This window comes from Olea europaea, chromosome 6 (assembly GCF_002742605.1).
Source record: "Olea europaea var. sylvestris chromosome 6, O_europaea_v1, whole genome shotgun sequence".
In the NCBI taxonomy this organism is placed as follows: domain Eukaryota; kingdom Viridiplantae; phylum Streptophyta; class Magnoliopsida; order Lamiales; family Oleaceae; genus Olea; species Olea europaea.
In genome coordinates, this window is record NC_036242.1 from 28,658,284 (window position 1) to 28,670,764 (window position 12,481).

Here is a 12,481-nt window from a genome sequence, read left to right on the forward strand (position 1 = left end):
TTTTTTCTCTCCCCCTGCCACGTAAGTCGAATTCAAACTCCTGTGAGTTTCCTGTCAAAATCCCTCTGTGCTTAGAGCTTCTTTCTTACATTAATGTGGTTCAAACGGGATGAGAATACTTTATTATATAAATATGTGATTAATAATAAATATATAGCCCCCGTTTGGGTCCCATTTTCATCCAAAAAAATGCATTCTTTCTACCAACGTGGGTCCCACATTATGACATGTATTTTTGAATTGACTTGTACAATTTTTAGTTTTCCCGAAATACCCCTTTTGCCTTCAACAGCCACATTTTTTGACTTTTCTACCTCTCATAATTGTTGCTCACTGTAAAGGGTAGTAAAGAAAAGGGGGTATAAAAAGCTGCTGTGGACAGTAACATATCTGTGCATTGTCAGTTGAAAGGATTGGTAACGGTTGAATTTTTTCTAAAATAAGAGAGCAAAATGGGTAACAAAAAGAGTCATAGTAAATAGAGTTTTCAAATAATGATTGTCAAACATGGGCGTAATTTCAAATTGATAAAAAAGCCCGACCATCCCGTCTCACGAGCCGGGCTTCTATGAGCGGGCTGTCCGGGCTTATTGACACCATTAGTTTGGACCAAACGGTCATTACACAATATTGCAGAGAAACCCTAACCGCTACAAATATCCCTTCTTTCTAATCATCAGGGGCTTTTGGTTCAGTTAAACTTCCCCAATTATGGGTAGCAAAAAGCACCAAACAACTGAACCAGAAGACCGCAACACCACTAAGAATGGCGATACCGAACTCCAGAAAAAGCATAAGCGAAAGCTTGAAGAAGCTGAAGCAGAGATCTTTACGGAATCAAAGAAAGATCTGAAGAAGAAGAAGAAGAAAAAGAAAGAGAAACGGGAAGAAGAGGCCGAAATACTAAATGGGTCGGATGAAATATCGGTAAAAAGGAAGAAAAAGGGCGAAGAAGAGGGAGAAAAAGAGATTTTCAGTGATGGGTCTGTTGAAAAATCAAAAAAGAAGAAGGAAACAGACAATGATAGGGGAGAGAAAACAATTCAGGAGGTTAGGGAAAGCAGCGGTGTATTGGTGTCAGGGAATAATGTGAATGATTCGAAATATAGGGCATTAAATTCGTTTGCAGAGTCTGGGCTTCCAAGCGAGGTCTTGGAATGCTGCAAGAACTTTGATAAGCCATCCCCAATTCAATCCCAATCATGGCCTTTTCTATTGGAAGGCCGTGATTTTATTGGAATTGCTAAGACTGGCTCCGGTAATCCCTTTATTGTTCTTTTCTTATCCCTTGAATATGGAATTTTATGCTATACTATAATTTTATGTACAAGCTTGTTTTGAAAGCCTATTGTATGCGCTAATAGGCAAAACACTGGCTTTTGGGATTCCTGCTATCGTGCACGTTTTAAGCAAGAGAAAGAGCAAAATCTCTAAGAAAGTGAATCCACTTTGCCTTATCCTTTCTCCCACAAGGGAGCTAGCTCAACAAGTATGTATTTCTGTTGTTTATAAGTATGTAATCTGTTGTTTATATAATATAGCACTGCACGTGTATGGGTTTGAAGCATTAAATTTCACATTATTTGTTAGATTTCAATATGCAGTAGTAGTAGTAGTCGTTACGTAATTCTGCTTTTCTGTTAGCAGAAGCAAAATTTTGGAGGGGAAGGAATCTAGGATCTGTGACCTTGATACCAATTATGAGATATTGTGGAAAATTGCAGTCATTTTTTGGATTGCCAATATTGCATTGATCTGAAAAGATGTTTTGAGAAGTAACTTTGGGTAATGAAGCTGTAAGCCACTTGATATGATCGGTGTATCTCATGTTGACCTGCCCCCTAGTTTTGAGTACCCAAAAAATGATTTATGGCATACACTATGCTATTTTATCATGTTTCATAGTGGGGGTACTAAGTCCTATCATTTCAGTCAAGTCAATATAAAATTAGCATTCACGATCTATTAGTCAGTTAATTATAATAATTTTATTTGATGTTTTGCATATTCCCAACCAACTTGGGTCTGAACTTGCTTGAACTAAAGTGCACCTGTAAGACTGTAAATCGAATCTGCCTCTTACTTTATCTCAGGACATTGTTATTGGAACACCTGGCCGTTTGAAGGACTTGATTGAAATGGGAGTGTGCCACCTGAAGGAGGTGTCTTTTGTGGTAAGTATAAATATTTTCTTTTTATTTTCATGCTTGTTTTTTCATCTTGGTCTCGAGTTTTAATATTAATCATTATGTGGAAATTTGATAAATTACTTGTCCAAATTCCAAAACATTCTCTCATTTTCTAACCCTATAATGTATCCTTTAGTTCTCAATGCAAAATGATGTTTAACTTAAGTGTTAGTGCAAATCTAATTCCCGAACTACTTCTACCTGTCCTTTTGATTAACTAATATTTTCTCTTTTACCTAATTATTTCACATTAGATAATTTTCAGTTTAAGATTAAAAAATGCATTCTACCTTAATTTTCTATAGTTAACATGATTGGGATGTTAAACATCCTATTGCCAAACCTGTTTTTTTGTAATTATTTTCATGGTACACGTGATCTGTTTGTTCTGGTGGAAAAATTTGTTAATATAATTAGTGTTAAAAATCTTTTCTATCTTTGTAAATTCTATAATCTAGGATTAAATCCTTGTTTCCTTTTTCTGGTTGTCCGAAAATGGACACTATCTATGCAGAAGTATGTTAAATACACTGTGCTCATTCTTTATCATGTTTCATAGTGGGGGTACTAAGTCCTATCATTTCAGTCAAGTCAATATAAAATTAGCATTCACGATCTATTAGTCAGTTAATTATAATAATTTTATTTGATGTTTTGCATATTCCCAACCAACTTGGGTCTGAACTTGCTTGAACTAAAGTGCACCTGTAAGACTGTAAATCGAATCTGCCTCTTACTTTATCTCAGGACATTGTTATTGGAACACCTGGCCGTTTGAAGGACTTGATTGAAATGGGAGTGTGCCACCTGAAGGAGGTGTCTTTTGTGGTAAGTATAAATATTTTCTTTTTATTTTCATGCTTGTTTTTTCATCTTGGTCTCGAGTTTTAATATTAATCATTATGTGGAAATTTGATAAATTACTTGTCCAAATTCCAAAACATTCTCTCATTTTCTAACCCTATAATGTATTTCCTCCATTTTCAATTTTCTTGATGGTAACGAGTTCATTTTTTTTTGGTTGTATAACATATTTGACCTGCAGATGTTTTAACCATGGTTTTATCTTTAGGTCCTGGATGAAGCTGATCGAATGCTTGACATGGGATTTGAACCTGAGGTTCGCTCAATACTAAGTCAAACGAACACTGGTACGATATAATACATTGAAAATATACGTACCTGAACCAGAATAATTTTTTATTTTGTCAGATTTTATTGCTATTCATCGTTTTCTAGTTTCAGAAGGTCTCAACTGGCCATTAGATACATCCCTCTTTCCTTTTTTTTTATCTCCTGCACAATCTCCGTTTTGTTATGGTAGAATCGCATTGTTTTCCATAAGATATTGTCTATTTTTCTTTTGCTCAAATATTTGCGCTGAAGATCCTATATTGATTTTCTTGTTAGTATAACTATTATATAAGGTGAATGTCCCTACCTTACTGTTGCCACTTACTATTACATCTAATTTTAGTATTACTTGTACTCGTATTTTCTATATTTTTACTTGGCTAGATATATTTTGCTTGAGTATTTGGATTGGCTCTCTATCAAGTTTCTTATTAGTATAATGTTTAACGTGAATGTCCTAGTCTTTCATTGTTGCTACTTAGTCTTTCATTGTTGCTACTTATGATACAACTTATTATAGCACTAAGTGCAACTAATTTGGGACCTGTAATTCAAATGTCACATACGATGCAGCTCGTCAGATGGTAATGTTCAGTGCAACGTGGCCTCCAGCTGTCCATCAATTAGCCCAAGAATTCATGGATCCCTGCCCTGTTAAGGTTTGGTTTATTTGGGGGAGTACTTTTACAGTGAGCCTTCTTCCATTATCTTCATCTTCATTTGTAAATTGTAAATGAATATGTATCAGGTGGTTGTTGGTTCAGAGGACTTAACTGCCAACCACGACGTCATGCAAATAGTGGAGGTATAGCTGATCATTAAATTTATGAAAGACTAGTATCAATTTTGTTTTCTCAGTATAACATGGATATTAATTTTCATTGATAGCAAGTTTCTATTTTCCTTTATATCGTAGGTCTTGGATGACCGAGCACGTGATGAACGATTGCAGTGCTTGCTGGAAAAGTACCATAAGTCCAGACGGTATATGTTTCTGATATATTATGAACTTTAGTTCTTGTCTTTGTGAAGTGTTTGGTTGACCGAATGCAAGTATGCAGCCTGACATCAGCTACATAGTTTGGCGAGTGAGATGCAAGGCTTAAAATGGTTCAGTCTTATTTAAGTCTGTGCGTAATAACCTTAAATTTTTATTAAACCAAGGACATGCCATCTGGAAATGAGAACATTCACAGATTTTTCTACAAAACATTTGAAAAGCATGCAAACAACAGAGGATTGTAGTGAACCATAAACTTTTTATTCACAATAAAGGGTTGTAAGCACAAATTTAAGCAGTTTTTTTTATCTTATGCAGAAGAATAACATCTATTGATCCAGATAAGTATAATATAGTTTTTTTCAGGAATCAATTAATGGTTCTAGGTTTTGAGCTGAATTAACCAAGTTTTCAAGTACCCGAACGGATCTTAATACTCGCTTTGAATCCAAACACTTTTTGTGTTAAGTTTTGGTGATGAAATAGCCCACATAAGAGATTCTTTGATCCAACCAGGTGGTATAAAGAGATTTCCCCCAAAGTAAATAATGACATATTGTTACCATGTGGGTCTTTATGAAGCAGCTGTTCTAAGGTTTTTCTTTCCCAAAGGGAGAAAAATGGTCTACTTGCGTTGCCTAGTTCAAATAGGAACTTGGCAAATGCAGTAATTCCCTTGTTATATACTTGAACAAAGAAAAACCCTTGAAGAAAATCTGGGCGTTCATTGCTTGTTGCACGTTTTTGTTCTTGATTTTACTGGAATTTCATATATTAATTTGTTTTCTTCCATTGTGCACCATAAGGTGACAATGAAATGAACTCGTTGATATCTCTGTAAATCGATATGGCTGCTTGATTCTTTAATAATGGATTTCGATCTGCCAAATTCAATATTTAGTACCAAGATTTTCTTTTAATAGTTTTATAACTTTTTGGAATGATTTTATTTCTAGGGCAAAATCATTTTCTTGCCTGTTTGCCATGGCTTTTGAAAAGTCAAAAGTTGTTCCTAAGAACTAAAAAGTCGCTTTTGAACCTGTTTGGAAAATTTTTTGGAAGCTGTTAGATGAAGCTAGCCTAAGGTAGCTTTGTCTACAAGAAGCAGAGGCAAACGCCCTGCCAAACGGGCCTTTAGTGCCTTTCTTCGCCCATGGTTGTTAGTTAGAGCATCAACTTTCCCATTTAAATAACCGTGTGAATTTTGTTTTCAATTGTTTGAGATTTGTGGCTGTGTGCATGTATTCTGTCTGGATACTTGGCATGTTCCTATGGGTCAAAGAATATGTCAAGAATTATACCGCGAGTGAGGAATATTTTCATTTTCTGCTTACACGGGTTTCAACTTTGGGCAGGAATAGAGTATTGGTTTTTGTTTTATACAAGAAGGAAGCATCTCGTGTCGAGAGTATGCTTCAGAGAAGGTAATTTCACATAATTTTTTATGTTTTCTTGCGTTGTTTCTGTATGCCTGGCAGTCGCATGGAAAATATGCCCATTAAGACAGAAAGCTTTACTTTTTTCTCTATAAATATGTTTTATTTTTCGTGATCCCTCAAATGAATTTTTATAGCTTTTAAAACCTTATAATATTTTTGGTTCCCAGGGGTTGGAAAGTTGCTTCTATAAGTGGCGACAAAGCACAATATGAACGTACGAAGGCACTGTCACTGTTTAAGGAGGGAACCTGTCCTCTAATGGTATGCAATTCTTTGGATAATACTTAATATTTTGCTGTATACTTGGGCTAAGTCTATGCTATTTTGGTAATAAAGATTGTTCCAGTAGTAATGTGTGTCTGAGTTGTTTCTAAGCATTTTATCATCTTTTGCTATGTTTTTGTTGCTCTGTAGATGATTACTTATATGATCCATTGCATTTCTTGAGTTCTTCAGTATTAAGAGTTTTTGTTTTTGCACAACCTCCTCTTTAGTTTTACTCTCCCAATCAACGATCAAATGTTTCCCATCCTTCTTGCAGACTGCAGGAAAAAGAATTGTCTGCTTTGTAATTTGTTGAGTGTTGTATTGAATTGTGTGATCTACTACTTCAGAGTGATTATCACCTTTTTATACGGTTGGCATCCTATTGAAATATGTTGTTTTTTTTCTGGACATGATTATGATTTGATCCATGCAGATTGGTTACTGCTGGCTTCTTCATTCGTTGTGTTTTCTTGAGGCACTCTTTTCCAGGTGCCAAAATGGTGCCCAACCCATTATTATGCATTGATGGATGGAAGTGAATAACATGGAAGTATATATTGTTTTAAGCAAATAAAAAAAGATGCAGCAGATTTATACAGTCATCATAGATACAAAAGTACCAGAGAAAACTGGGTTGGCAATGGTAGCAGACCCTCCGTTTATTGTCTAATAAAAAGAGATGATAAAAGTTTTCATCTTGAGTCTTGTAAAATGATATAAATCCTATGATTGTTCTTATAATATTGTAGCTGTGGTTACTTGCTGATTAATCTTTGCAGTGGTTGGCTATGATAGCAAGCTTGGCTTTCTATAATGATGATTTCGTGTTTCTGCAGATAGCCACTGATGTAGCTGCTCGAGGATTGGATATTCCTGATGTCGAAGTTGTAATAAATTATAGTTTTCCACTCACGACAGAGGATTATGTCCACAGAATTGGTAGGACTGGACGAGCTGGTAAGAAGGGGGTGGCTCACACTTTCTTCACTAAGGAAAACAAGGTGCATTTTTACTTTAGTAAATGCTAGGTCGACGTTTCTTGAGTTGGCTATATATTCAAACGATAGATAATTAATTATACATTGATACAAGCACTAAATTCTCGCAGGGACTTGCTGGGGAGTTGATAAATGTTCTCAAGGAAGCACAGCAGGTTGTACCTGAAGCCCTACTAAAATTCGGGACTCATGTAAAGAAGAAGGTGAGAATATCATCTCTCTGTGAGGTATCATATAATAATTCGGTGCTTTGAGCAATTTGAGGTTAGCTATCATCTGATCCTCAGAGAAGCCAATAATGCTTCGGCAATAGCATTCTTGCAATTTCATTTTCATTTTTGAGAATCTTAAATGGAGGTGCCTATAATGATGGTCTAACACCGATGCACATAAATCTAGCTGGAAAGCAACATCTGGCTGAACACCATGGCATTGATAGCATCCATTAGTATATCTGTAAAGTTTAAACAATGGGTCTGTTTAGGAACCTAACCTTTTGGACTATTCAATTTTTTGGACTTATTTTTAAGAGGTTGAACAGGCTTCGGAAGTATAAGTTGAGGAGTAATAGCTACTTCTAGTAGTCATCTAATATTGCTTGTTATTTATTTGGGTCATCCTATGTCACATCTTGTTATGTGAGGCATTAATGAATGTCAAGATAATAACAAACTAATGACTCAAATAATAACAAGCTGCTATATTAGATGACTATTGGTAGTCGCAGACTATGAATAGCGTTATTCTAAGCTGAATGAATAGGAGTTCCATATTTTTGAGGGTAAAGGGACTATGAGTCAACGACTTGGAATAAAATCACAGAGGACTTTTATTGCATGTGAGTTTTAAGATTGTTGTGCTTGCTATTCATTCATCTCATGTACATCCTGACTTTGCACAAAATTTGTCTCTGCGACTTAGTTTGATCATATTTCTGGCCGTGTTGTGCTGCTGTTCACTGCGAACTTAATGCAGGAGTCGAAGTTATATGGTGCTCACTTCAGAGAAATTGATTCAAATGCTCCAAAGGCTACAAAAATAAAATTTGACTGTTCTGATGATGAAGATTGATTCAAGATTTCATTGGGAAACGATTCTTGGATAATTTGATTGGCCCCAACATCACAGAAAACTTCAATTTTGTTTGTTTTTCTTCCCCCTTGTTTCATCGTCCTCTAATTCCAGTTTTCAGTTTCACTTTTAGTTTTTTCCTTTTCTTTCGTTTGACTATGCGATATGAATTATGATTAATTTATGTTGGAATGATTTATTACTCGTGACCAAATGTTGATTCTGCTAATACCACATGATTAAGCAAAGGTTGCGAAAGTAAATTCTGCCTATATAATGATAAGTGTGCAGAAAGATTGTTTCATTTGATAAGGACTACTAGCACCTAAATTGAAACTTTACGGATAGAACAATAAATGATAATTGATTGAGGACTCAAGTGATTGAAGTGAAAGTATATGAACTTGACTATAAATTTCCTTATTTTAAAGAGTTAATTTTATTTGTCACATGATAGCAGTGATGCTCAAAAATAATACAAGAGGTACTTTAGTGTTACATAAATACCTCTCGACTTGTGAAATATTAGGTACTTTTTCAATTAACAAAAGGAAAAAGAAAAAAAGAAAAAAAAATTAGATTTTTTTAGTAGATTGTCGTAGAAATGTTTGAAATATGTAGTTGAAAAATTATGGAATTTATGAAAGATGTAATTAATATTAATTATTTGACTTTGATTTAGATTAATCAGAGAGAACTATTTTGGAACGAATAAATACACAATACTATCATACCTTGAAAATGTCAAATTAACTAGAGATAGCTTTTTTGGAATAAATAAATACACATTAATATCATCAATCATGCTTTAGGTACAAATTTTTTTGATAGAAGATTTTAACAAAAAACTCTTGACGCGCCATTAAAAGATGGGAAAACATTAAAATGAAAAAGGCCAATCAAGTTTGGCCACGTTAGCAGTGGTATTCATTTTGTCAAATTTGTTCGGTAGGGATTTTGATAATTGATTTTTTGACTGTTAGAGATAAAGTGGGTCCTATTTATGAGAGAAGAATTCAAAAATGACGATTGGAAGAGTGAAATAACGGTCAAAAAATTGATTTTAATTGACTTTTAATTTGTAACAAACAAGCACTAAAGCTTTATTGTAATATCGTACCTCGAAAACGTAATATGATTATATTATTTTCAACTTTATTGCAACTTTCCAAGACATGCATTTTAAGCACCTGTTTAGTGAAAATTAAAATCTAAGTTTTTATTAAAGTTAAAATTAACAATTAATTCTACTAACATAGCCCTTGTTTGATCCCCATTTTTTGGAGAAAATAAATTCTTCTACAGTGTTTTGACATAATTTTAACCACGCATTCTTCAATAAAATAATATTACACGCAAATTCAATTTTTTTTTTATTTTTTAACTACACATTTTATATCAATACACTATTCAAAAATTCTTTTTTCCCTTCAAAATGGGGCTCAAACAAGGGCATATTGTATAGGATTCATAATTTTTTAACTATATATTTTATTAATTTTTATCGAACTTTATTAAAAGTTGAACTTTAATTCCCATAATATAATTATCCATCATTTGGGCAATATCTGGGAAAGGCGGAAAGCTCCAAAAAACGTGCGTGGAAATTTGGAGTGTCGGCCCAATGACCTTTTCATCGTCCCAATATCAGTGGATCCCACTGGTCCCACTCCACTTCACCACTGCTACTATGCAAAAAAGGGAGAATAAATAAAATAAAATTTACACATTCTAATCTACCCTGATTTTTAATTAGGGTGTTTGGGCCCATTTTTATGAAAAAATGTATTTTAAAATAATAGATTGATAAAAAATGTGTAGTTAAAAAATAATATATATATTTTTAATTTACGTTTAATATTATGTTAATGAAAAATGTGTGATTGAAAAGAAAAGAAAAAAATATATTTTGAAAAATATAAGAATCAAACATGGCCTTTATTTATTGGATTTGACATCCATATGAGAAAATATGAGTAATGCTATTTGTCAATAACTATTCATAGATTGGTGTACAGATAAAGATAAAAGACAATTTGAAAGAGAGAGAAAAAAAGAAAAGAAGTTAATCAGTTAAATTTTAGGGTACGTTTGATTACAAAGATGGAATTGAAAACGAATTTTAGGGAATTGAATTATTTAGAAATTGTTTTTCTGAGAATTGTAAATTATTGTGTTTAATTGGTATAATTTTTCACGTGAAAAATGTTGAAATAAAATTGTTTTTTAGTGTTCGTTTGGCTTTGTTTTACATGAAAATTGTCGATTAAAGAGATAGAATTTACCGGTATTGGAGATGAAATTTGTTTTCATTGTCAACCAAAAAAATCAAGAAAATCATTTATCTTTTGGTGTTCGTTTGATTTTGTTTTAATGAAAATTATTATTTAAAGGGAAATTTTTTTTTACAATAATTCTTAAAATTTGTTTTTATTGCCAACACACAAAAAAAAAAAATCGAAAAAAATGCTACAGTAACCCGTAAACGAATTCTCATCAATATGGTGAGAATTCAAATTCAAGAAAAAGTTAGAAAATGCTGACGTGGCAACCAAAGGTGGAAAATGAATTTCTTAGAAAATTTTGTCAATCAAACAAGTCAAAAGTGAAAGTTGGAATTCATTTTCCATTTTCCCTAGAAAATAAGTGGCTATCAAACATTGCTTTAAAGTAATGTTATTTATCATTATAATGATAGAACATCATAGATTTGCCCCCCAGGCACATCCCAACTGGCAAAGGATGGGGTTCTTCAAGACTGGTAGTTCAGAGGTCGCGTGTTCGATTCATGAGGCTCTTGGAAGGCAAGGCTTTCTCCTGGAAGGCAGTAATTCTTTGGAAGGCATGGTGCATACATGAACTTGACTCGCTCGACACTTTGGTAGTTCAGTGGAGGGGGCTCTTGGACTCTGGCCAGTTTGGGACACAACCCGCGATTTAACTAATCTGCGTGAAGAGGGGTTAGATCGTAGATCCAAGGATTAGTCGCTACAAGGTGAACAACTAAGTATAAAAAACAAAAAAACATCATAGATTTGAAACTCATTATCCCTCACATTTTTCTTTCTTGAGATCACGTCTCATCTCCCTACCCCTCATAAAGATTGAACTTTCTAATTTTATTATTTCACTTAAACTGTCACTTCACCGATATTTTATTATCAAAATGACTAGTAACTAGTTTTCAAGTTGTTGTACCAGAAAAAATAAATAAATAAAATTAGCCAAGCGTGATCTAATAAAATAACAATTTTGTGGTCCTGTTTTTTTTATTGTTTTTGTTAGTTGTTACTTGTTACAATATTTGAAGCTGAATTGACAAAGTATTTGTTTTCCAGCTGGTTCAACTATGTCGTTGTCTGAACCCCCAAACACGACCCAGTCCTACTATTCAATTTTCTTAGCAACAGGAAGAGGACTAAGAGAAACCTCCGCAAAATTCAAGCCCCAAACCCTTTTTGATTATTGTTTCAGGTACTAATTGTTTTTTCTCTGTAATTCCCTTTTGATTTTTTTTTCCTCCAAGTTGAATGCATAAATGGCTTCAGTTTATGTATGCATATATATAGCTTTCCTTCCAATTCTTTTAATATGAGGCTCATGCGGAAATGTGTTATTATACTTGATAGTTTTTTATTTTTATTTTTTTTATTTTTAATACTTCTTTACTGTTTGGGTAGAATTATTAATGAAATTGATGGGTTCCCAAAACTGGTATGTCTAGTTATCAGTGTGTAAATTATATGTGTTTTCTAATGAAATTGTTGTTTCCTCCAAATTAAATATCAGTGTAATATCTAATTAATTCTACAAGGACCTGCTTTGCGGTAGGAATCGGTTAACCTACTGTACTTACAGAACAATGAATGTTGGGTTGGACCATGCTACACTACCAGACCTGTAAGAGGCCTGGTAGTGCAGCCCCTCTCACAGTTCGGGGTGGGGGTGGGTTTTTGGGGGGTATTTTTTTTAATCATGGAGCCCGCCGATGTGAGAGAAAATGGGAGAGGAGCATTCTCCATGTTGGGTTATAGGTTCAACAATGAGATCGGACTGATGAATCTAGTCTTGCGTGAATGATGTGTTTTCTCTATGTATCTGATGGAGTACAATGAGTGGGTACAGTTTCATGATAATTGTGTTTATGGAACATGTAGTGGATTTCATATAATTCTGTATTGTCTTATGATGATCACAATAGTAAACACTGCATTACTCGATGCCCTTTGCGTTCCTTCGCATTAGATATATTTTTTGTTCATGAAAATTGAGAAAATCAGTAAAACAAACCTGAAAGAAAACCTGAAAGACAGATTGTTTGCAGAAAGGGATCAAAGAAGCAGTTAATCAGAGAGAGGGGGGGGGGGGGGGGAAAAAATTTTG

General features: G+C 34.0%; 2 protein-coding genes across 2 annotated transcripts in view; both read left to right on the forward strand.

The window, feature by feature from the left end:
• Nucleotides 1–624: 624 nt before the first annotated feature.
• On the forward strand, nt 625–8,312 carry LOC111395363 (DEAD-box ATP-dependent RNA helicase 5). The gene is made up of 12 exons (XM_023021337.1): nt 625–1,258; nt 1,365–1,623; nt 2,057–2,174; nt 3,262–3,340; nt 3,897–3,982; nt 4,072–4,128; nt 4,240–4,307; nt 5,679–5,747; nt 5,930–6,023; nt 6,866–7,030; nt 7,138–7,230; nt 8,003–8,312. Exons 1-12 carry the CDS (start codon nt 712–714, stop codon nt 8,096–8,098), a joined length of 1,731 nt encoding a protein of 576 aa, XP_022877105.1. The 5' UTR covers nt 625–711; the 3' UTR covers nt 8,099–8,312.
• Nucleotides 8,313–11,419: 3,107 nt separating this feature from the next.
• The window catches only part of LOC111396354 (U-box domain-containing protein 4-like), a 10,116-nt gene continuing 9,054 nt past the window's right edge, over nt 11,420–12,481 (forward strand). Inside the window, exon 1 of the mRNA XM_023022771.1 lies at nt 11,420–11,572. The gene's annotated coding sequence lies outside the window, so the exon portion shown is untranslated. The remainder of the gene's footprint in view (nt 11,573–12,481) is intronic.